The sequence below is a fragment of the Brassica rapa genome, chromosome A03, assembly GCF_000309985.2.
Source record: "Brassica rapa cultivar Chiifu-401-42 chromosome A03, CAAS_Brap_v3.01, whole genome shotgun sequence".
Classification (NCBI taxonomy): Eukaryota; Viridiplantae; Streptophyta; class Magnoliopsida; order Brassicales; family Brassicaceae; genus Brassica; species Brassica rapa.
The window spans coordinates 22846031-22868764 of record NC_024797.2 but is presented as its reverse complement, the minus strand read 5'-3'; the positions used below and the strand labels follow the sequence as shown (position 1 = coordinate 22868764).

The window sequence follows — 22734 nt, the reverse complement described above, 5'->3', positions numbered from 1 at the left end:
AGAAATACAGTTCGGCGGATACGTGGGTGATCCTAATTCCTAATCCAAGACAAGAGATCAAAGTCTTTAATTTTTTTTAAATGATGTTAATTAGTTTAACTTAAAATATACTTCATTTTGGGGGAGAAATGTATACAAAGTGGTAGGAAATAATAGAGGTTCATCTTAGCAAACATTAAAAAGGAATAATAGAGGTTCATAACTTCATATAATTGAAGCCTGTGAATTTTTATATTGTGTTTGGTTACACAACTATCCTACTTTAGATACTACAAAACAATTCTTTTTGTTACGTCCAACGGAAAGCGATATTCCTCAACACAAGCGATCCTGATCAAAATATTTATATCTTAAAATTGTACTTGCGTTATAGTTTATAACAACAAAAAATTAGATACAGCGTTGTGGACCTTAATATTGTATAGATAGACATTCAATAACTTCAAGTTGGAAAAAGAAAAAAGATTTCGGGTTGGATTACATTATTGATGCACGTTCAAACCAAAATTAAATAAAACAGTTAATGTAATGCACGTACATAGAGTAAAATGACCCGATCCCTCGTTAACTAATGAATCTAAATGGGACCAGACCCGACCCGACCCAGTTGGACCCATGCTTAAGTCCATGTTGCCTTCACGTGATGCTCCATAAACCGAGCTTCCTTGCACCTCATCCGTCGGAGAATAAACGTCCGACCACCTAAGCCTTGTCTCCTTGCTCTGATTTTGTCTAACTCCAATGTTTTGTCTATTTTCCCAAAATACCATTATTTTCTTCTCTTAATTACGTCTCAACACAACGTTTCCTATGTCACATATGAGGGGTAATGTTGTAAATTCATTTCGACAACAAGATTACGTGAGCCGTTCTGTCTGATTTTGAAACACTAACCGACAAAAACCAAAGTTACTTGAAGTTTCCGAATCACGAGGTTCCATTTCGCTAACTCATTGTCTATATAAAGCCCCACGATGCTTGTTATCTCCTTCAAAACACAGCTCTCTCTCTCTCTCTCTCTACAAACCTTCTTAACCTCACGAGACAAACATACCCGAAAATGGGAGCTTGCGGTTCAAGTGAATCTAGGAGAACAGACACAGCGAAGCTAATATTACAAGACGGAACGTTACAAGAGTTTACGTCACCTGTAAAAGTGTGGCAGATTCTTCAGAAGAATCCCACGAGTTTTGTTTGTAACTCAGACGATATGGACTTCGACGACGCAGTTATAGCAGTCGGTGGCAGCGAGGATCTCCGGCCTGGAGAGCTTTACTTCGTTTTACCGTTAACATGGCTGAATCATCCATTAAGAGCAGAGCAAATGGCTGCTTTGGCGGTTAAAGCGAGCTCTGCGCTTAACAAAAGTGGCTGGAGTTGTGGCGATGATGGTGATGCGAGAAAGGTCTCTGGTGGTGAGTGTGGTAGAGTTAAGAGAGTAAAAAGAAATAGTTGCGGCGGAAGAGGCTGTGGTGGTGGCGGTAAAGGGAGGAGGAAGTTTACGGTGGAGTTGAGTTCGATAGCTGAGTAGGGTAATGTGGTTGTGTAAATTGTAATTACAGAGTTTTTTTTTTCCTTAAATCTTAAACATGTAGTTTATTTTGTTGTTGTACAAATATTCTTTTGGGTAAATATTTCCATTAATATCAAAAGTTTAAGATTGATTACAGAAATAATATACAAAATCAATAAAAGCAGAATAAAGGCTCCTCTCCACGTCCTCAATTATAATCAACCAATAGAAAACCACCGTTCAGCCACGTCATTTTATTTCTATCGGGCTTAAAATTCACAATTTCTCTATTGGACCTTCCCTCATCTATGGCCCAGTCAATATCACAAAATAAAACCCTAATACCCATCTGTATCGACGTTCTTCTTCGTCTTCTCCGTTTCCTCATCATCCAAACTCCATTACTGACCCTAACTGCTATCAATCAATCTTCTTCACTACCCTCTTAATGAATTCGTTTCATCTTGCTATATTTCTCCTTCTTTATAAACCATTTCGTCTTCAATGGCTTCCATTCAGTCTCGAAATTCGCCTCCTCTCAAGAAGTTGCAGCTATGGCTACGAAACCAAACGACAAGTCTATTGTCTCCACCGGAAAGTCCCCAGTTGCCATGTACTTTAACGATATCTCACCAGGTCCACATGAATCCGAATTACGGTTCTGGCTGATACATTTCTGGGAGGCTAGAAACATAGCAAAAGCAAAAACTCTTATTGGTCTGGAAAATCTCATGATCGATGAACAGGTTCGATGCTTTCCCAAAAATATTTTCCATCAACTTTTCAGTTATTGCAGTTTTCCCTGACCTATAGATTTGTGTTTCCAAAACTGATCTCCCATAAAACTAATTAGTTCAATACAAAAATCTCGAATGAAAGCAACCGTCTCAAATTTCTTAAATAAAGTAATAAGTTCAACTTTTAAAAGTTTGGGTTTCTCTTTATACTAAAAAGGAGCGACCTGTCGATGACTGAATAATGGGTTTGTGAAGTTTAGTATAACAATTTATTAACCCTCGACCTTGGTTTTTGTTTGGCCATCTAACTTATACTTTTGCTGAACCATTTTGTAGATGTTGTTGGCCACATGAAGCTGGTCAATGGACAGACTCTCATTAAGCGTCCCCGAAACGTCTAGGAGGTAATCATCTCCATTTCTTCGGTCTTTAATGTTAAACTTATTTGACCATAGTCTCAACAATGTCTCTACTTCTGCTTATGACGTTATCTAGCCTAGGAGAGTTTTTGTACTTCTCTTATTTTCACTTTATAAAGCTCTGACTGCGATATATAAGTTGACCTTTCCATCTCTACATTGTAAATCATCTAACTATTCAAAATAGAGTGCTCTTAGAGCAGCCACTTGATCCACGCTTAATATGTTATGTTGATCGACATATTGGGTTTGGTTACTCATCTTCGCTTCATGGTGCTTTTGGTAATGACTATACATGTGACAACAGGTACCCTTGCCCTCAGCTCATTGTCATCCTCACGGGTTTTCATGGACTATGATGTCCAACCAACAATTGATTACTTCAACTGGTTAGTCTGTGTTTTGTCAACGGTTACACGTTTGTCAGATTCAAATGATACTTAGACATAGCCCTTCTCCGAAGTGTCTCACAAAGTAATGTTTTAAGTTTTCACAGGATGGGTTCTAAACCATAGATTCAGGAGCTGGTTAATGCGGAGGTGGTAACTAAGGCTGAGACAATGACTATTGCAGAAATATATGCCTACATCAAGCAGGAATCTGCGAAGGTAAAATCAAAGCTCTATATTTCTCAGACAATAAAAAATGCTACTCTATGTTTTTCAGTCCAAACGCAATGCTTAGTTATTTTGATCACTTGCTTTAATACAACTGCATGTAGCTTTTTTTGAGTGCATAGCCACCATTGATGATGTTGTACGTGACTCTGCTTGGTATTATATTGCCTGCAGTGGCTGCCATACTAAGGCCATCAAAGGTCCTACTTCTTTGATGTGTCCTAAATGTGGCAACGATAACGTAGCCGGTGTTCCACAGTATGAGCTCTATCCTCAATACTCACTTAAACCTTGGCTGGAATTGACGTTTTATTTCTCTTAATAACAGGTACCGTGCGAAGATCTCCGTGTACGACAATAACGAGCAGGCTGTTTTCGTCCTACTTGGTGAGGCTGGTCGTGAGTTGTCTGGGAAACATGCAGCAGAAGTAGTTGACAGCTACTTTGAGGTAAATTGCCATCACACTATATATAACCCCAAGTTATTTAACCTCGAATGTTAGGCTAATCAAAACCTTGGAGCTGACCATCAGATACCTGTCGCTGAAGCTTTAATCAACACTATTGGTCAAACACATAAATTCAGTGTCAAGGTATCGGACCACAACTTAACAGGGAAGACACAGACTATAACTGTCACAAAGATTCTCTCTCCAGCAGTTCTGCCAGCTGGAACAGCCTCAGTCGAAAACTATGTTGCTCTAACATCCGAAGCAGCTGGAGATCATGCAAGCGAGGGAATAAAAGTACCTGTCACAGTGAAGAACCAAAGAAAGCAAAGCGTCCAAAACAAGACAATTAGAGCTTCCACCACTCATCTCAGAGGTCTCAAGCCTTCGTTGCAGTTTCAGTTTCCTTTTTTCTTTTGAGCCTAGACTTAGTTTCCCTTTAACTCACTATTTCAGTGTTTGGTTTTCCTGTGAGAGTAGAGCTTACCCACTATACGCTGATCATGAACGCCTTTGTTGCAGTTTCAGTCATCAGTTATCAGTTTAAACATTCACTAATGCTTCCCTTTCAGTGTTATTTTTAAATCTTTGCAAACAATTTTCTATTTATTTCACCTTTATAAAGGGCAATACGTTTTTAATATAAGCTACTATAACAATCATTTGCTCTATACGGAGATCATGATTCTTAGACATCACTCTCCTATATTAATTTGAAAATCCATATTTAAGGATTAGAGTTCTATCGTAATAGTAGTCAATCTCCAGAAATTGATGATCAGATCCTTAGTCAAATTAACAATAATCAATTAGCTTCCCGCCAACGTGATATACAGTTAATTTTAGTAACAAAGGAGTTGAATTCGTCAAACACTTAAAGGGAAGACATGATTCATGGAAAACATTTCGTCTACAACCAGAGTAAAATCAAGTAAATACAATAAAAAAAATATCATGATAAATTTGCATCCTGTTCATTGTTAGTTTATTTCTAAGCACTACATTTTATTAAATAAAAGTCTCCTACTCAATTTAATCCTCTAACTATTTATCCGCTTTTTAGTTCATAAGTTTTTCTCAATGTAATTCATAAAATTTCCAATAATTTTATTAATGGAAGCCTAAACACACTTTTAAAAGATTATTTCCAAATTCAAAACACCATAATGCTGAACAATATTTCAATTACGAAGTAGTTTTACATACAGTAGAACTTCTATAAATTAATAATGTTGGGAATTTGAAATTTTATTAATTTATAGAGATATTAATTTATAAAAAATTTCTTATTTAGATTTCATATTTTAAGATATATTTATATTAAGATAAGAAAATATCTGATTTTAGTATATAGACATTAATTATGATTTAAAAAAAAATTGAATTTATATTAATTTTATTATATTATTTGATGTATATAATAAATTTTGCATAGAACTTAAATGTAGTTTTAGATATAATATTACTAAATTTCATCAAAAATATATAAAACAAACAATATAATAATACGTTCTTATTTATATAAAACATTTATACAGATAAATTATTAATTTATAATTTTAAGGAAAATACCCTAAGATATCACTAAAAACGTTTTTGTCACAAATGTTGACTTTAAAGATCAAAATGACAAAAATGTATCATTAAAGAGGTAAATATACATTTATACCCGAGGGTTAATTAATTCAAACCTTAGGGGTTTAGAGTTAATGGGTGAGGATTTAGGATTGAGGTTTAAAATTTTATAAATTAAAAAATAAATATTAAAAATTTGAAAATAAAAATTTTAAAAATAGTTTTAAAAAAGTATTTTCGAATTACAAAAAGAAAATTTGGAAAAAAAATTTAAAAAAAATTCAAAATTTTTTTTTATAAAAAGTTTGAATTTGGAAACATATAATCAAAAACTACAAAAAAATATTTTTAAATTTTTTAAATATAACTAGCGTGTTAGAGTCCTTTTACCTATTAAATGAAATATTTTTTGTCATTTTCCTCTTTGTGATCTATTTTTGTGACAAAAATTTGAAAATTGTCTATTTAGGAGAATTATCCTAATTTTAAAGGGACCATATATTTGCATAAAAATTTCTAAAAAAATTATTATCTTATCTTATTATTTATTGATTTGTGTCAAATTTTAAACGAGCTTAAGTTGTTATCGGTAAAATATAATAATTTATAGAGATTATTAATTTATCGAGTATTAATTTATAGATGTTTTACTGTATTTTTAATTTTCAACACGTTAATTTAATTTCTATTACTACAGAAAGCCACTATACACAACCAAAAACGGAAACTCCCCTCTACTTTTACATCTCTATCGATTCACTTCTCACTTCATCTGCATAAAAAAATGAACAATAAATCTTTAAATACTTAATTTCATATATTCCTTCTTATAATTACTTTAAATCTATTGCAACAACAACCATAAACAGCCATAACTATGGTCATACACAAATTTTAACTTCACACAATATCTGCGCGTAGCACGGACACGGACCTAGTAATAATAAAAACAAAATTTTAAATACGCAAATGCATGTCTTATTCGCTAACCGATCACATAAACAGTTACTAGCCAATTTCACATTTGATTTTTTTTTTCTAATGTGAATTGTATGCAGCATTTCATTTCATGGACCATGGTGGTTGTAAAAAAATCACGAGAATGAAGTGATTTTGAGCTCATAAATTGCAATTGCAACTTGATTAAACTCAATCTTCTCTGGCTTTCCTTGGTCAACACCGCGTAATAGTCTTGTACATATTTACGTTTTTGCCTTCAATTTGTTAATATTATTGCTGACAATCATAATAAAGTGCCTGCATTCAAAGTCCGTTATTTGTAATCAGATACCGTAAAAGCCCACTAACGAGCCCGGTAAAATTCGGAAAACTTGGCAAAATTCACAATAACACATGACCCGGCGTTACTATCTGAATTGATATTGTTTTAGAATGTTAATTAAAATTATTGATTTTTCTTTTGAATTCTGAATAATATATTGAATCAAAAGTATGCTATTTTTTAAAGGTTTTAATTAAGATTAATATTTCAACTGGAAACAAGAAACGCAATAATGATTGACAACAATCAAGAATAGTTGATATAATGTGTTTTCAGTTCAATTTTGCTATTTCAGATTTATTTCTAACTTGATATATTCCTTTTGATTTCGTTAGATATTATACCTCAGAACAGAAATCAAATTTCAATTGTGATATGTATAAACTTTATAATATACATTAAAATAGTTTATTAACATAAAATTGGTCTTTTAGTGTTCTAGATTCCAGAAAGTAGTCCTGATTGGATGGGATTATTCTAAAACAAGTTTAGGCGGCGTCTAAATAATAAACCGATGTAAACAAAACAAAATTTTAAATCATCATAATTCGTTTCAGTTTGATCTAAATCGATTGAGTCCATTTAATTGATTAATTTTCCAGCTTGTGTGTGCATCACAAAAACTGAGTTAACTTCATCAATGTATACTAGCAACTGCGTTAAAAAAATAATAGAATGACATTTAATTTAAAAACTAGACTGTTATTCGCATTTTGTTTTTTTAACAAATAAATACAATTTGATAACATTGGTAATAAAATATTTAAATCAATTCTTTTAAATATTTTAAGATACACGACCACGGCCATACAGGAAATAGAGATGTTTCAGAAAGTTTTGTTATCAAACTTCTTCTTCCACCAGTTCTTGACAGACATTTGTATGTGAAAGTTGTGTGTTCCAATCGGTAATCTGGTGTGTATTATATCGTGCTCCTGTCCGAGTAAATTATCCAAGGGTTTTGCAGTCTCCTTCAAATAAAACATTGGAAAAGCCCACGAGTCCATGACGACGACATTCTATTTGTGTTATCAACATTGATCCTACGAGTGAATATCGTACCCCCGAGCATTTGGCATTTACCGAAGTCAATTCTATGGTGGCTGTTATGTTCGCTTTTTTCATTAGCGACCTGTAATAAGTTGTAACTACTGCGGCATATTTGCTTTGTAGTTCGTTGGCTACAACGAAACATGTTCGAGTGACGAACGATTACATGTTTATGGGCACATGTTTTTTTGTTGTCCGAAGCCCAAAATCAGTTGTTGAGCTCATATTATAGTTTCTTAAAATCCTTACTAATAAAAGGGACCTTTTGAAGCTCCATAGAGCGTCCACATCAGCGGAAAAAATTTCTCCCGAAAGATGACACGTGGCATAAAATATAGTTTTATATTTTAATATTACTAATTTTCAAAAATTATAAATAACATGTAAACATACAGCATAAAAAATAGAAAAACTACATTAAACATATGTAAGACTACCATTTTTCACTTAAAAAAAGACGGATTATCTTCATAATGTAACATTACCGTTTTATAAAAAAAAAAACATTATATATAATTTCAAAAATAATAAATATATGTAAACATACAACATAAAAAATGGAAATACTACATTAAACATATGTAAGATTACCATTTTACATTTTTATTTTAAAAAAATAATATGTAAACATTAAACATATGTAAGATTACCATCTTTCACTAAAAAAAGACGGCTTATCTGCATAATGTAACATTACTATTTTGTAAAAAAAAACATTATATATAATTTCGAAAATAATAAATAATATGTAAACATACATCATAAAAAATGGAAATACTACATTAAACATATGTATGATTACCATTTTACATTTAAAAATAAAAATAATATGTAAACATACAACATGAAAAAAATGGAAAAACTACATTAAACATATGTAAAATTACTATTTTTCACTAAAAAAAAACAGTTTATCTCCATAATGTAACATTACCATTTTATAAAAAAAAACATAAATATAACTATTTGACTATTTGTCCAAGTTTTTCTATAAAACATTGCCGTTTTACATTAAAAATGAAAAAATACATTAAGATTTAAACATCTATCTTAAAATATAAAATATAGATATTAATAAAATATAAAGTATAAGAAAGAGAAATACATAATATATAGAAAAATAAATAATAAGTAAATATTATAAATATATAAATATACGAATTATATATACAATAATAAGTAAATGCACAATTTTAAAAAATGGAAAGAGTACATTAAATATTAAACATCTATCTTAAAATGTAAAATATAGATACTAAGTAAATAGAAAGTATAAGAAAAAGAAATACACAACTTAAAAACAATGGAAAAAATTATATTAAGATTTAAACATCTATCTTAAAATATAAAATATAGATATTACGCAAATAGAAAATATAACAAAAGGAAATACACAATTTAAAAAAAAATAAAAAAAAGTACATTAGTATTTAAACATCTATCTTAAAATGTAAATCTATCTTAAAATATAAAATTATTAGTAAATAGAAAGTATAAGAAATAGAATTACACAATATAAATAAAAATAAATAATAAGTAAATATATAATATAAGTAAATACCCAATTTAAAAAATGGAAAATTACATTAAGATTTAAAAATATATCTTAAAATTTAAAATATAGATATTACGTAAATAGAAAGTATAACAAATAGAAATATACTTTTTTTAAAAATGGAAAACGTACATTAAGATTTTAACATCTATCTTTAAAAGTAAAATAAAGATATTAAGTAAATAAAAAGTACAAGAAATGGAAATACATATACAGGAAAATAAATAATAAGTAAATACATAATTTTTCTAAAAAAAATGGAAAAAGTTCATTAAGCATTAAACATCTATCTTAAAATGTAAAATATATAATATAAGTAAATACACAATTTACAAAAAAAGGAAAAAGTACATTAAGATTTAAATATCTATTTTAAAATATAAAATATAGATATTACGTAAATAAAAAATATAAGAAATGGAAATAAACATTTAAAAAAAATAGAAAAAATACATTAAGATTTAAACATCTATCTTAAATGTACATATATCTTAAAATGGTAGTAAATTATATAAAAATGAAAATACCACATTAAACAAAACAAAAATTAAAATGTACTCCCTCCGTTTCAAAATAGATGATGTTTTAGAGAGTTTTTGATGTTTCAAAATAGATGATGTTTTCATATTTCAAGGTATCTTTTAACTTTATCAAAAACTGTGTAACCAATTATATTTTGTAGTATGTTTTGTGATTGGTTGAATAATTTTTAATTTATATTTTAGTGATACTTTTTAGATAAAAAACAAGTTTTTTAATATTTGTGTCCCAACCTAAAACTTCATGTATTTTGAAACAGAGGGAGTCAAGAAAGTCCATATAAAACTCATTATTCCATCAATATCAACCTCACACTATCAAGGAAAACTTCAAAGCACTCGAGCAAAAAATGGTTCTACCATCAACTATTGCCGTCTCAAAAACCCTTAATGACTTTGAAGGAGATTTTTTTATAACAACGAACTTTTTGTTAGGTGAATTCATTGTTGGGAAACCCACAACTTCCAAAAGCCAAACTTATTCATGGGAATTGAATTGCTTTTCATAGACTCAAAGGTATTCTTACAAATTTAAATTAATCTAATCCATCATTTTATTGTTAATATTCATACTAACTATTTCATGATCAAACTATTACAGTTAATAACCATTCAAGCATTTATCCCGAAACACTTCATTCCACGCCGAATCAGGTATTGGTTCATGTTGGTTTAGTATTGTTTTTGGTTTATTAACAGGTTTAAGATGGTCCTATTGTAAATATAATTGAAGTTAGTTTAGCATATATTATGCTTAAAATAACTTAAATTAAATAATAGTAATATTATGCTTAAAATATAATTTTAGAGAGTTTTCAAATATAGTTTATATAACATTATAGGTGATGAATTTAATTATTAAATTCGTTTATTACTTAAAACTAAGTTATTTTAAAAACATACTGAGTTATAAATATCAATGATGGATTGGTGAGTATAACATGAAGACAAAAATATAAATATTTGATTTTCAAGATAAGAAATTCAGCTTTTACTCAGTTACTCAATATATAATATCTTAAATTATTTTTTTAAAAAATATACATAATTTATATATATAGATTAATCTTCCAAACTTAAACTATTATATTATATATGAATAATGTTTTTAAATAAAAATAATTTCTGATTTAAAAAAGAAAATAAAAAACAACAAATGGTTATTTTCAAATAATGGATATAATTTACATTATACTATCATTTAACAAGTATTAGATACGTTTTGATATATCATTATTTTCTATTTCCAGAAAACAATAAATTGTTAAACATCAATATCATCTAGATTAAGTATACGAACAACACAAATTCAAATATCACAAAAATATTTACATAAACATTATAATACAATAATTTGATCAAAAAATACAATTAAAACAATATTTAAAATAATAGTTATATACTTAATATCTGAAAATCAAAGATATTTTTGCTAAAATTGTACTTACCTGGCCAAGGAGATCGACCATCTTTTTACGGATCGATTGATTGTTGAGCATGTGGTCGATCCGAAAATACTCTACAGTTTAATTTAATATCTAAAACATTTATGTTAACACTCAAGAGATAGTTTTGCTAAATATGATAATTAGATAGCCAACAAAATTACAAAAAATATTTAAATAGTAAAAAATATGTTAATTTAACATGTTAAAATTTAAAAATAAATTTTAATTATGACATGCATCTTAACATTTATATAAATATATATCATAACCTAAATATAAATAAATTAACAACTTAAATTAGAAAAAAATAAAAATCCCGGGCGTAGCCCGGGTTAATCCCTAGTATTGTATAATGACACATGTTAAAGAAATATTCATATGAAGCCCAAAATCAATTGTTGAGCACATGTTTTTTTGTTGTCCGAAGCCCAATATCAATTGTTCTTATGCATAAATATTCATATGAATTAATATTGCAATTAAACTTAAATTTTCTAAAAGTTGAAATCAATAGTATAATGACACATGTTAAAGAAAGCTAAGAACATTTTCTTCTTCTATGTTAATTTATATTTAATTTCTTTATTTTTAATCTAAGAATACATGTAAGAACACATGCAATGCTGATAATCTTAGTTTCGTACAGTTTTAATTTATTGTTTGAAAATAAGATCCGAGTACGGTACCTTTTTGTCAGGTAGTATATTTATGTACACGATAACTGACAAAATATCCAGCAGAGATCAAGTCAGCGTAAATTCTTCTTCAATTTTCATTGGTTTATTCTACGCAGGAGAAGTTCGTTTTTAATTTCCTAATAGTCAAGCAGGAAAAGTTCGTTTAGATTATTGCTAAATACGGAAATACCCTCATACCACTTTCTAAGCTACCACCACTACAGTAAATACATGTAAACATATATATCAAACGATAAGTCTTTTTTTTTTTTTGCTTTCTTAAAACAGAAATCTTCTATATATATGTGTGTATATAAACTCTCAAAATAAATAATTATCTTAGCCGTGAACATACCTCAAAATACAAATATATCATTCATATAATTTATTAATAGTCCACACAAGTAATTAAGCTCACTCGTAATATAAAACCTACACACACTTCATAAAGATTAACTTTGTAAAAAGAAAACACTTCATAAGCATTTCGAGCAAATAACATGATAATATGAGATAAACATAAATTAATTAAATTAAACGGTCATCATTTGCCGAAACTCATGATAATCAAGAACTCCATTACCATCAATATCGTAATAATTTATCATTGCTTCACACTCTCCATACGTTCTTGATTCCCCTAACTTCGTAAGCATATTTTGCAAACCCTTTGGTGTTATACATCCTGACCCTTTCTCCACCTCAAACATCTCAAACGCCGTCTTCAACTCTCCACCACCGTCACCGTTACCGTCAAGATCTCTTCTTGTCATCAACCCAACGAAATCCTCAAAACCTAAAGACCCATCAGCATCAGTATCTACTTCGTTTATCGCTTCTTGAACTGCCTCGTGAGTTATATATTCACCTACAGATCCGAAGTAGTCTCTGAGCTCAAAGGCTGAGATCTTACCGTCGCTGTTCACGTCGAAGTGGCTGAAGACTCGACGGAGCTCGTCATGGGAGTGGTGACTTTTTGTGTTGTTGTTGTCATCAGTGTTGCTTCTTGGAGAGTTTAAGCTTGAAGAAGAATTGGATTTTGGTGATGACGCTCGTCGGTTATGGAAACTTAGGTTTAGTTTTAGGGCTTTGGTGGAAAACCATTTGAAAGATTTGGAGGAAAGTTTATCTTGGGGAGTTGCCATATTGGATCTTTGATGTTAGATATGGTGTGGTGTTACTACTTAGTCTCTAACTCACCTCTATATATAATATGATAAAGCCACCATCTATATATATTTTAAAAAGCATATACATAAATTATATATGAGTTTTGTTTGTTTTGGTACCATCGTGTCCGGATTTTAGTTTATTCACATTTTGTTTTTGGACAATCAGTCATTATTAAATTAAATTATTCTATACTATTTACATATACACACATAATCATAAAAAAATACGCAGCTATATGGACATTAGGTTTTAGATATCTTGGAATTGAAAACTATAAACCGAAAAATAAAATAAAATTGGTGAATTTATCTCAGTGAAAATATCAGTAAGTATATATTGTGAATTGAAGTAGCATTTTGAATTTGACTTTTTTAAATTAGAAAATGTCATAATCCTAGCTGGTGTGACATAAGCTTGTTATCTTTATATGCTGACTGTAGTGAAAGAAACAAACAAGCAAAAAGTAAAATAAAATAAAATTTTCATAAAATTTTTGAGAAAAATGAAGATGCAAAATTAGACAAGAAGACGGCATTGATGTCATTAATTTCCCAGAATTTCCAAGGGAACCAAAAAAGAGGTCCATATTTTCTCTCCAAGGGAATTTCGTAGAAGCTGCGTTGAGACTTGCGTGATGGTGTAAAACTACAAGATTAAATGATTAGATGTGAAAAAGACAAAACAATGTGAAATTTCATCGCAGCTTCCTCTAGTGTTTATTGATTCAGGCCCATTCCTATAATATCGGCCGACTCTTTTTGTTGCATTACATTTGAAGTAATCAATCATTAGCTTTTAGGTGCACACTTTTATAATTTCGAGATTCACCAACTAAGGTTGATGCCAAAGCAATCACCATTAAACTGTTGCATTCTCTTTTTGTGATTTTATTTCAAATTTATGATATCTCAAAAACTATATATGATTCGCACGGAATGACATAAAACCAGTTTCTGCCTAATCACTATTTCATCCGTTCCTAAAAAATCAATGTTTTAGAGTTTTCACACTTTTTAATAAAATATATTAAAATTTAGCTATAAATATATAGTTTTTTTTGTAATTTTATAGTTTCTATATTTTTAAACCAATAATTTTTTTAAAAAATGCAATTAATGTTTTTGAACTTTACAATTTTTCATTATTAGTTAACAAAAATTACATTGAAAATATAAAATATTGATTTTGTTGAAACAAAAGTTTTCTCTAGAATATGGATCTTTTAAAAACATAGAAAATATTATTTTATTTCTTTTACAACTTTCACCACAAACAAATTTATCCATGTCTTATTTAATGAATGTGTTATTATAGCCGATGGAAACAGAGTTTACCTAACAACTCCAAAAAGAACATAAATACAAAGAAAAAAAAAATACATAGAACACAAAACTTTAATTCTGCCTAATACAGTGGAGCCAATGTGAGAGAAGTCATTGTTTCACATATACATCTTTCACTTTCTCAGTAGTTTAAACTTTCAGCTTTAGCCGCAATGGTTGGATATGTGTGGATTTGAGGGTTTGTAAAAAGCATAAGGTTGTAATTTGAAGAGCTCTTTTTAGTGATCCAAATAACTGGTGTAATAGTTAGAAAGTGAACAGCAATGTAATATTTTTATAACTGAAAGATACTTATATTAAACATAGAGAAATACAAATCCGATTTACAATGGAGGATAACATAGTGAATGCCAATGTAATATAACATAATAACACAGTATTATATATATAATTTGGAAAATTAAACACTTGTTGATAAAATAACAATAATTCGAAGTTCATTTTCAATACAAATCATAACTAAGAGATTTGGGACAATGTTTATGTATACACCTTTTTCTCTTACATATTATTTTTAAAAATATTAGCTTATATATGTATTCAAAGCCGGCTTAAATATAGTAGATATAAAACCTTTTTGGTCCATTAGCTATTGATTTCTATAAATATATTCAAAAACCTGTACACAATACGAATCAACCTATTAATAAAAGCAATTACCAATAAGTGTTTTTGACAAAATACAAACAGCTAAAAGGATTAAACTAATCTTGATCTCAAGCACATGATTCATTAGCTTCTAACAAATGTCATTTATGTATGTGCCAAATGCATAGAGTTTGATATTTTGATAGAAGATAGTAGAAGTTCATTCCAAAAAAGGTTTAGTTGCCTATATAAAATATTTTGTTTCAGTAATATAAAAAATGTATAATAAGCACTTGAATTATTCTATAGCCTTGATGCCTATAAGTTACACAGATTTCTAACTCAAAACTAACTGAAAATAAATAAATTGGTCATACCAATTGATAATGAATGAATTGGTAATTTATATATATATTATTGAAAATCCCTTTGAACTTATAATTTGAAATTTTATTTCCTAATATGCCTTATCAAATGATGATTCCTAAGTCATTAATTTAGGTATAATTAGATAAACATTAACATAATCGAGTTTTGGATCATAACAATTATATATCATATGACACAATGTATTTCAGACTTTTAGTAGATCGAATTAAGAAATCAGCTTTGAGAGTCCATAAAAATAGAAAATATGGGAGAGGAGGAGAAAGTCTATAAAATGAGAAACTACCAAAAATTTATGACAAATTTGTGTAACCTGTGTTTAAACATAAGTGGTTTAATTTTTTAAAAATAAATTAAGTAATTGAATTATATTAAAATAATATTATATTAAAATAATAATATTTTAAGTTTAAATGCTCAAATGAAAAACTCTTATCATATAATATAAATAAAGTATCATTTCTCTTCTAACTATGCCACTTCATGAAGAGAAGTTGTCTAAAAATTTGACACCTAATCATAACTCATAATTTTTTAAATATTATTAATCACTCTACATTTTTCATTTTCTTAATTTTAAAAAAATCAATTATTTTTTTAATAACCCATGAATCATTAATCCTCAATTTAATTCCTTTTTAAAAATATTATTTACGTTTCATTAACCCAAACCAACAGAAAAAAATAAATCTCACAGAATTATTTTTAATTTTTGGTATCTAAACTCAACTTTTTAAAAAATAAAAATAAATAATAGAAAATCATAACCAAATATCAATACATAAGAAATCAAAAATCTCTTATGTATTGATATTTGGTTATGATTTCCTAACATAATATAATTAAATTTAGTGAAATATATAATCTGAGTTTGATGAAAATTTAATCAAAAATAATAATTATGTTAAATAGATATTATAACCCATTAATACATAAATATTAAGAATACATAGAAACGTTTCATAAGATTAAAAAGAAGAAAATATGGACAGTATGAGAAATCTACAACAGTTTCATGTAACGTTTACAACGGATTATTCTCAATTGCTGAATATGGTTTCAAACCAAAGATTGGTCTATGTTTGCAATATACTTTGAAGATATACAGCTACTGAAAGAGAGTTTTAATCACTCATTGTTCATTCATTTACCCAGAACACATAATACAAGGAGAATTAGTCTTTCTCTCGGTGCTCAGAAACAACTGTTTTTAGTCGTTCATATGGACACATAGTTACTGGTTTTGTTCTAAAAAACATCTGTTTTCGTTGTTCCTTTGCTAAATATATAAATATACATTTGTTTTAAAGGTTATGTCATGATTTTTTTTTAAAAAAAAAACTTGAAAAAAAAACAAATATTTATATGAAAATTTAGTTGCACATTTTAAACAAGAACACATTATAAAATAACCCGACAAAAAAATACATAACAGATGAACTAAAATTAGATGACATTGAAAGCAGATTCAAAAGGTTTACACCATCAAAATAAAAACAGAAGATAGCCCCATTAAGACAATCTCAACAATCGTAATAGAAAACTTAGTTAAAACAAGACTGAAGTTGAATAAAGAAGAGAAATCACATAAATAAGGATTTACATAATATATAACCTAACTTTCAAAATAAAACAAACAGTGAACATTTGATCCAAAATAAACAGTGAATATAGTACTTAATTAAGATATGTTTTCCGTGGGAAGAGCGGACTAACCCCTAGTGTTTTTATATTCTTACATATTATTGAAAATTTCTTAAATTTTTTTAATTACTCTTTAATATTTTTTGAATTGAATGGTAAATTATCAAATCACAAAATCGTTTGTTTCTTACTGTAATACTTATTTGTTTTTATCCCCTTTCAATTTTTGAAAACGAATAAAAACTCCTGCCTTGTTTAAAACACATGACCCCTACTCCCATGGTTTTGGTTCGACATTCCACTCATCTGCTGAAGTTGTTGATGTTGCTATCGAAGAGTATTCAAGCCACTTCGCGATCCTGTCCTGATACGTCTATTTTTTGGTTAGTGGATTGAAGTTGGGCGATTATGATATTCGTATCAATGAACCTGATTTGAACAGATTTTGGAGAGGTTTCTCGCCGTGCGTCGGTTTCATTCTCTCCAAATGTGATATATGGCAGATCGGAACGCATATCTGAACATAAATGTAGTTGTTCGTCCCATTGATGTGTTCTGAAAAAAGCGGTATGAGTATTTTCCAGTCATTCGAGTAGTTCTGACCAAGAAATCTGTCTATGTGTAAGAAACTTTCAAATCTGTAAAAACTATGGACATAAGAAGAATAGATGATTCCGGTTTTCTTCTGCTTTTTCTGCGTAGGCATAGTATGGACTAACAATCTTTCACCTTTTACTCTGTAATATTATCTCTCACTACCGAATATTGTAAGAGCAAAGGATTTTTAATTAAAAGGACTTTAAGCATTTTAAAGTCATACAAGGCAATTTTGATGATTAGTCATAAGCCAGTGTGCAACTATAACCATCCTAAATTTAGTAAAAAAAAAACTATAACAATCCGGAAACGTAGGATCTATAAAGTGATTACGCAAAACCATTCGAGTCCTGAGATGTGGGAAGACAGTCGGAGTTTAGCATTTTTACATGGGAAACGCTTTCACTATACATTAATTGATTGAGAAAGTCACAAGTTCTGACAACCAATAGGCAAATTAGGCGAAGGCAAATCTTAACCATTAGCTAGTTTACCACCTCTAGTCAGCGATAGAGAGGCTTCATGGGCCTATATCAGATGTCCAACGAGCCGTTATATGGCCATATCGAATGCCGAAGCCTTCAATGAAAAATATGTTTGCCTCTTTTCTAAATTCTTGTTAGTCGTACAAGATAACAAGAGAAAATTGTCGGTGCGATATGACCAAAAAAGAAGTGAAAAAGAATCATCTGCCAAATTTTATTACGACGGGATTAGTCTCGTCAGAGTTAGTTAGGCTGATCTTTGGCATATTGTCCACAAGCCTAATATGCCACTCGTATCTTCTTCTTCTTTTTTTTTAATCTATCAGATATATGTGTAATGAGAAAACTTGACTTTTGAGCGTTTTAGATGTATAAGATTTTTCTTAGACCGCAAAATCTTATTAATATGCATTATTAAACAGTGTTTGAAATCCAAGATACATGATGCAATTTAATGCACGATATTAACAAAGAATTTGTCTATATACCTTTCGGATAGGGAAACAAAAATTGAGAATAGAGTACGAAAACGAGGTGGCAACGGAATTTTAAAGAAATATGAAATTCGTGTTCTAATAATGTTTTGAGTATGTGAAAAACCTAATTTCTCCTTTTCAGATTTGTATTCAACTTTTGGGCATTCTGTGAAGTATATTTTTTGGTATTTTTGTGAGAGTTAAATACTAACAAATTCCCGATATATTAAGCATGATATTTTACACCATCTTCAGCTCATGTACATCAGTACATGTTATATTAAATCTCTAAGTTGACCTGTGCAAAGAATCTAAATAACATGCTTGTTCATTGGTATTAGGAGTATACCACATTATCATATAATAATCCGTAGAGATCCAGACGCAATCCTCATTGAGTTGACCCACGCGTTAATTCTTTATACTTGTTGCAAGATTACGTAAACATATATTTTGCATGTGCTTATTTAATCATTCAAGTATTTTCTGATAATATAATTGCACATATATTATATATGACAGATACATCATTATGTATAGACATTTACGTATGAAGTATAAATACAAGATATGTTTGTAGATCACGTAAAAAATCTTGTTATGTATCTGTATAAGTCTACGTGAGTTCTGTACTTCTGTTCACCCTATATGGACGATTCAAAGCTAATATTTCTGTATACATTATTTGGTTGCAGAAATATTAAAACTGCTTTGATCAAAAAAGAAGAAGAAATATTAGAACTCAAACGTAGACTAAGAGTCTAAGACCATATAGGTCGCCAATGTAGTAGTCGACAACGCGCTGACCTGTTGACTTTTATGTGTGAATGATCAACTACACGACAATCTCGCGAGACTTGGCCGGCGAGTTTGTTTCATTTTTTACACAAAATACTGGATATTATATTGTGTACTCGATCAACATTAAGTACAATGATCCAATCGAAATATTGTGGTATTATTGACTGGACAGCTCGGGTATGTTGAATCGAACAAAAAAACTGCAACTATCATGACAATATATGGTCGTTACAATCAATCTGTTAAATCATATTCAATAATTGTACTAAATTATTTTATTTTGCATGACTTATACACGATATGTTGAATATTAGCTATCAACTATAATTTAATTCACATATCAAAATATACACTGTAATTCATTGTAAGATGTCAATAGGCTATATATCGAAGAGATGAAACATCTCAAGAAAATGCCCGATTATTTAACAATCTTCACAAACACGATACAGAAAAAGTTAGGAAGAAAACATATATTTAGTCCGGCGTAATAATCAGAATCATCATTATGTTTGTATTTTACAAAGGATATTGATCGGAAAACAATTTTCAATGACGTTGTATTTCATTAAAATTAAATGGTTAAATTAAGTATTAGAGGTTTTAGGTTTGTTTAGTTTGTCAATAAGGTTAACAAATGCAATTGTGTTAAGATCGGCTAAGAGGAGTATATAAATACGGCGATACGTCTGACTGTCTGAGTATTAAATTTTGGTTTTTTTCCTTTATATTTTCCAAGAGACCAACCATCTCGAACTTTTTATTAACTTTGATCATAATGGAGGATTATAAATTTTAAATTCAACAGTAAAACAAAAAGAGATGTATTTATTATTTTTATTACATCCTTATTCCTTAGGCTTGCCGTAGTACATTCGGTAGATATATTCACAATTAACTATTACGGTATAGGCATCGAAAGTATCATGCTAGAAGCAGGCAATAAGTTACCACCATCACCAAACTAATTACATATCCAACTATCCTTCCTATTACTGTATTCAAGTATGAGTATTCCTCTTCACATCCAGTCAAAATATGTATTTCAAAAAAGATAGAAGACTCTCTAATTAATCTAACTCTCGATGAGATGATCGAACCGTGGCTCTAACAAATCATAAGGAGCCCAGAGCGCATCGAGCGGACAAGGTCTGCCACCGTCCAACCTCACCCAAGGCTTCCCTTTCCCACTCCAATGCAACAAACTCACTGGACCTGGATGCAAGTCCCGGCACAGTCCTCTGAAGTTGTCTCCTCCTAAACCGTGTTGGTTCCAACGGTGATCTACCGGAGCTATGTTCCCGGCGAAGACAAGTAAAAACGGCGGTAAAGATCCCAACTCGTAGATTCTGATCCGTTTCTGTAACTCCATCCACTCGATGATCTTCCTAGTGTAGTCTCCTTCTCTCCATTTCTTTAACTCGATGACCATCACTCCAGTGTTGAAGTAGCACGGCGAATGGCGACGGTTGAGGGAGAGTGTGATGGAGAGAGAAGGGTTTGACCAAAATGTCGGCGTGAAGTACGTGGTGAAGTTCGCGTTGCAATACTCGGGCGCGGCTAAAACGACGTCGGTGGGGATGTGAGTGGTGAATAGCTTGGAGATGTCGTCGACGAGTATGAGATCCGAGTCTAGGTATACGACACGTGAGAGGCACGTGGGGAGGATGTCGGCGAGGTAGTTTCTTGCGTAGTTTAGGGGAGAGTCGAGCGCTGATCTGATGGAGGTGGAGATGAGGCCGGAGATGGCGGCTACGTCGTAAGGGTAGATCTTAAATTTCAAGTATGGGAAAGAAGAAACGACGTAGTTTTGGAGTCGGTGGGTTTGTTTTGAAGTGACGAAGTGGAAGACAATGTTTTGAGGACAAGAAGAGTGTTGGAGGACAGAGAGGATCACGGCCATCGAGCCACGGAGGTAAGCCGTGTCTAAGGTCATTGCCACGTGAATGGCTTTGTCTGAACAGATAAAACCATCGTCGTTTTGGATGGTAAGACAGTCAGGTGAGTTGAAGAACTCTGGAGCCTCTTTGAATCTCTCTCCGGCAGCGAAGGAGACGAGCACGATGAGGTATAGAATATAGCTAGCGTGCATTTTTGCGCTTGAGAAGATGTTTAGATGCAAATGATGTATTTATTAGATATGAGATAGAGAAAGAGACAAAGACAAAGAGAGAAGTTTCTTTAGGAAGAAAAAGTGAACGAGTTTCAAATCGAAAGGGGTAATGAGAAAGTCAATGTTATTGAATGAAATTTGTCGGCGAGACATTATTCATTTATTTTAGGTAATCATTTTTTCTTTTCTGCAAAAAAAACATTATTAAATGTTGTTGTGTTTCCTCGATATTTTAGGTTTGGCGTGTTGTCTCCCGCCAAGGAATAGAAAGTATTTGTGTTCAGGTTTTAAGTTGTTAAGTATGGTAAGTGGTAACTCTCTACCAATATTGTGGACCGATTCAATCTTTGTTTAGCACAATTCATAAACATTACTGCTTCCTATTTTCTTGCACGGAACACGTCTGAATGTATAAGCCATAGAACACATACAAAAGTGATCGAAATTGAAAAGAAATTGAGATCGACATACATATGCATGTCATGTGCTCTTTTGTTATAGTATTTTAGAAAATTATGCATATGTCATGTGTTCCTTTGTTGTTGAAGTTTGATGTCTATGCTTGTACGTGACACATTTTGGGTGGTCGTGCAAGCACTATCACATTTAATAGGAGAAGCCATACGTGTTAAAGGTTAATAAATTTACTCACTCTTATGAGTAATTCTTCGGTTCACCCCCTAGGGTGAACCTCTAGGTTCACCAACCAATAGTGTTTGATTATTTGATATTTGATATCTTTTAAAAAAGGAAACAACATTGAATTTTCAAATAAAATTATCTTTTTAAAATAAAACAATAAAAATACATAAAAATAGTTACAAAAAATAAATAAATAAATATTTTAAATCTTTAGCAAAATACTAAACCATATACCCTAAATCTTAAACCCTAAACCTTAAACTTTGGATAAACTCTAAACGTTTGAAAATCTTAAACCCTAAATCATACATTAAAAACTAAATTTTAATAACACTAAACCCTAAATCCTAATCACTAAACCCTAAACCCTTGGGTAAACTCTGAACCCTTGGATAAATCATAAACTCTAGAGTTTAATTTTAAATATTTTTGATTTACAGTTTATGATTTATCCAAGGGTTCAGGGTTTATCCAAGGGTTTAGGGTTTAGTGATTAGGATTTAGGGTTTAGTGTTATTAAAATTTAGTTTTTAATGTATGATTTAGGGTTTAAGATTTTCAAACGTTTAGAGTTTATCCAAAGTTTAAGGTTTAGGGTTTAAGATTTAGGGTATATGGTTTAGT

At 30.3% G+C, this 22734-nt stretch overlaps 3 protein-coding genes across 11 annotated transcripts; 1 reads left to right on the top strand and 2 right to left on the bottom strand.

Moving 5' to 3' along the window:
• The first annotated feature begins 835 nt into the window (after window positions 1-835).
• Window positions 836-4365, top strand: LOC103855969. Of its 8 annotated transcripts, none has more exons than XR_004456404.1 (7): window positions 1547-2259; window positions 2587-2654; window positions 2977-3058; window positions 3166-3277; window positions 3391-3544; window positions 3615-3735; window positions 3820-4365. XR_004456404.1 is itself a non-coding variant. In XM_033287995.1 (7 exons), the coding sequence occupies exons 4-7, from the start codon at window positions 3249-3251 to the stop codon at window positions 4153-4155; spliced, it is 600 nt and encodes a 199-aa protein (XP_033143886.1). In that variant the 5' UTR covers window positions 1547-2259; window positions 2587-2654; window positions 2977-3058; window positions 3157-3248; the 3' UTR covers window positions 4156-4365. The 8 variants fall into 8 exon arrangements, 4 of the variants coding, with proteins under 4 accessions (XP_033143886.1, XP_033143887.1, XP_033143890.1 ...); XM_033287995.1 differs by having other exon boundaries at window positions 3157-3277; window positions 3461-3544; window positions 3790-4365; XM_033287996.1 differs by having other exon boundaries at window positions 1553-2259; window positions 3461-3544.
• Window positions 4366-12213: 7848 nt separating this feature from the next.
• On the bottom strand, window positions 12214-13075 carry LOC103860666 (probable calcium-binding protein CML41). Of its 2 annotated transcripts, XM_009138312.3 has the most exons (2): window positions 12775-13075; window positions 12214-12657 (listed from the first exon to the last, which is right to left on the bottom strand). In XM_009138312.3, the coding sequence occupies exons 1-2, from the start codon at window positions 13004-13006 to the stop codon at window positions 12395-12397; spliced, it is 495 nt and encodes a 164-aa protein (XP_009136560.1). In that variant the 5' UTR covers window positions 13007-13075; the 3' UTR covers window positions 12214-12394. The 2 variants fall into 2 exon arrangements, with proteins under 2 accessions (XP_009136560.1, XP_009136559.1); XM_009138311.3 differs by having other exon boundaries at window positions 12214-13071.
• Window positions 13076-20155: 7080 nt separating this feature from the next.
• LOC103860665 (probable galacturonosyltransferase-like 2) lies at window positions 20156-22209 on the bottom strand. Its single transcript, XM_009138310.3, has one exon. It carries the CDS (start codon window positions 21445-21447, stop codon window positions 20431-20433), a length of 1017 nt encoding a protein of 338 aa, XP_009136558.1. The 5' UTR covers window positions 21448-22209; the 3' UTR covers window positions 20156-20430.
• Between the last annotated feature and the right edge of the window lie 525 nt (window positions 22210-22734).

What these genes read in the sequence shown, in the direction of transcription:
- LOC103860665 (XM_009138310.3), bottom strand. Translation starts at nt 21,447, where the DNA reads ATGCACGCTAGCTATATTCTATACCTCATCGTGCTCGTCTCCTTCGCT.
- LOC103860666 (XM_009138311.3), bottom strand. Translation starts at nt 13,006, where the DNA reads ATGGCAACTCCCCAAGATAAACTTTCCTCCAAATCTTTCAAATGGTTT.
- LOC103855969 (XM_033287995.1), top strand. Translation starts at nt 3,249, where the DNA reads ATGCCTACATCAAGCAGGAATCTGCGAAG. An exon ending in TCAAGCAGGAATCTGCGAAG is followed by an intron (nt 3,278 to 3,460) that starts GTAAAATCAAAG and finishes TATTGCCTGCAG; the next exon opens with TGGCTGCCATACTAAGGCCA. An exon ending in TAGTTGACAGCTACTTTGAG is followed by an intron (nt 3,736 to 3,789) that starts GTAAATTGCCAT and finishes CTCGAATGTTAG; the next exon opens with GCTAATCAAAACCTTGGAGC.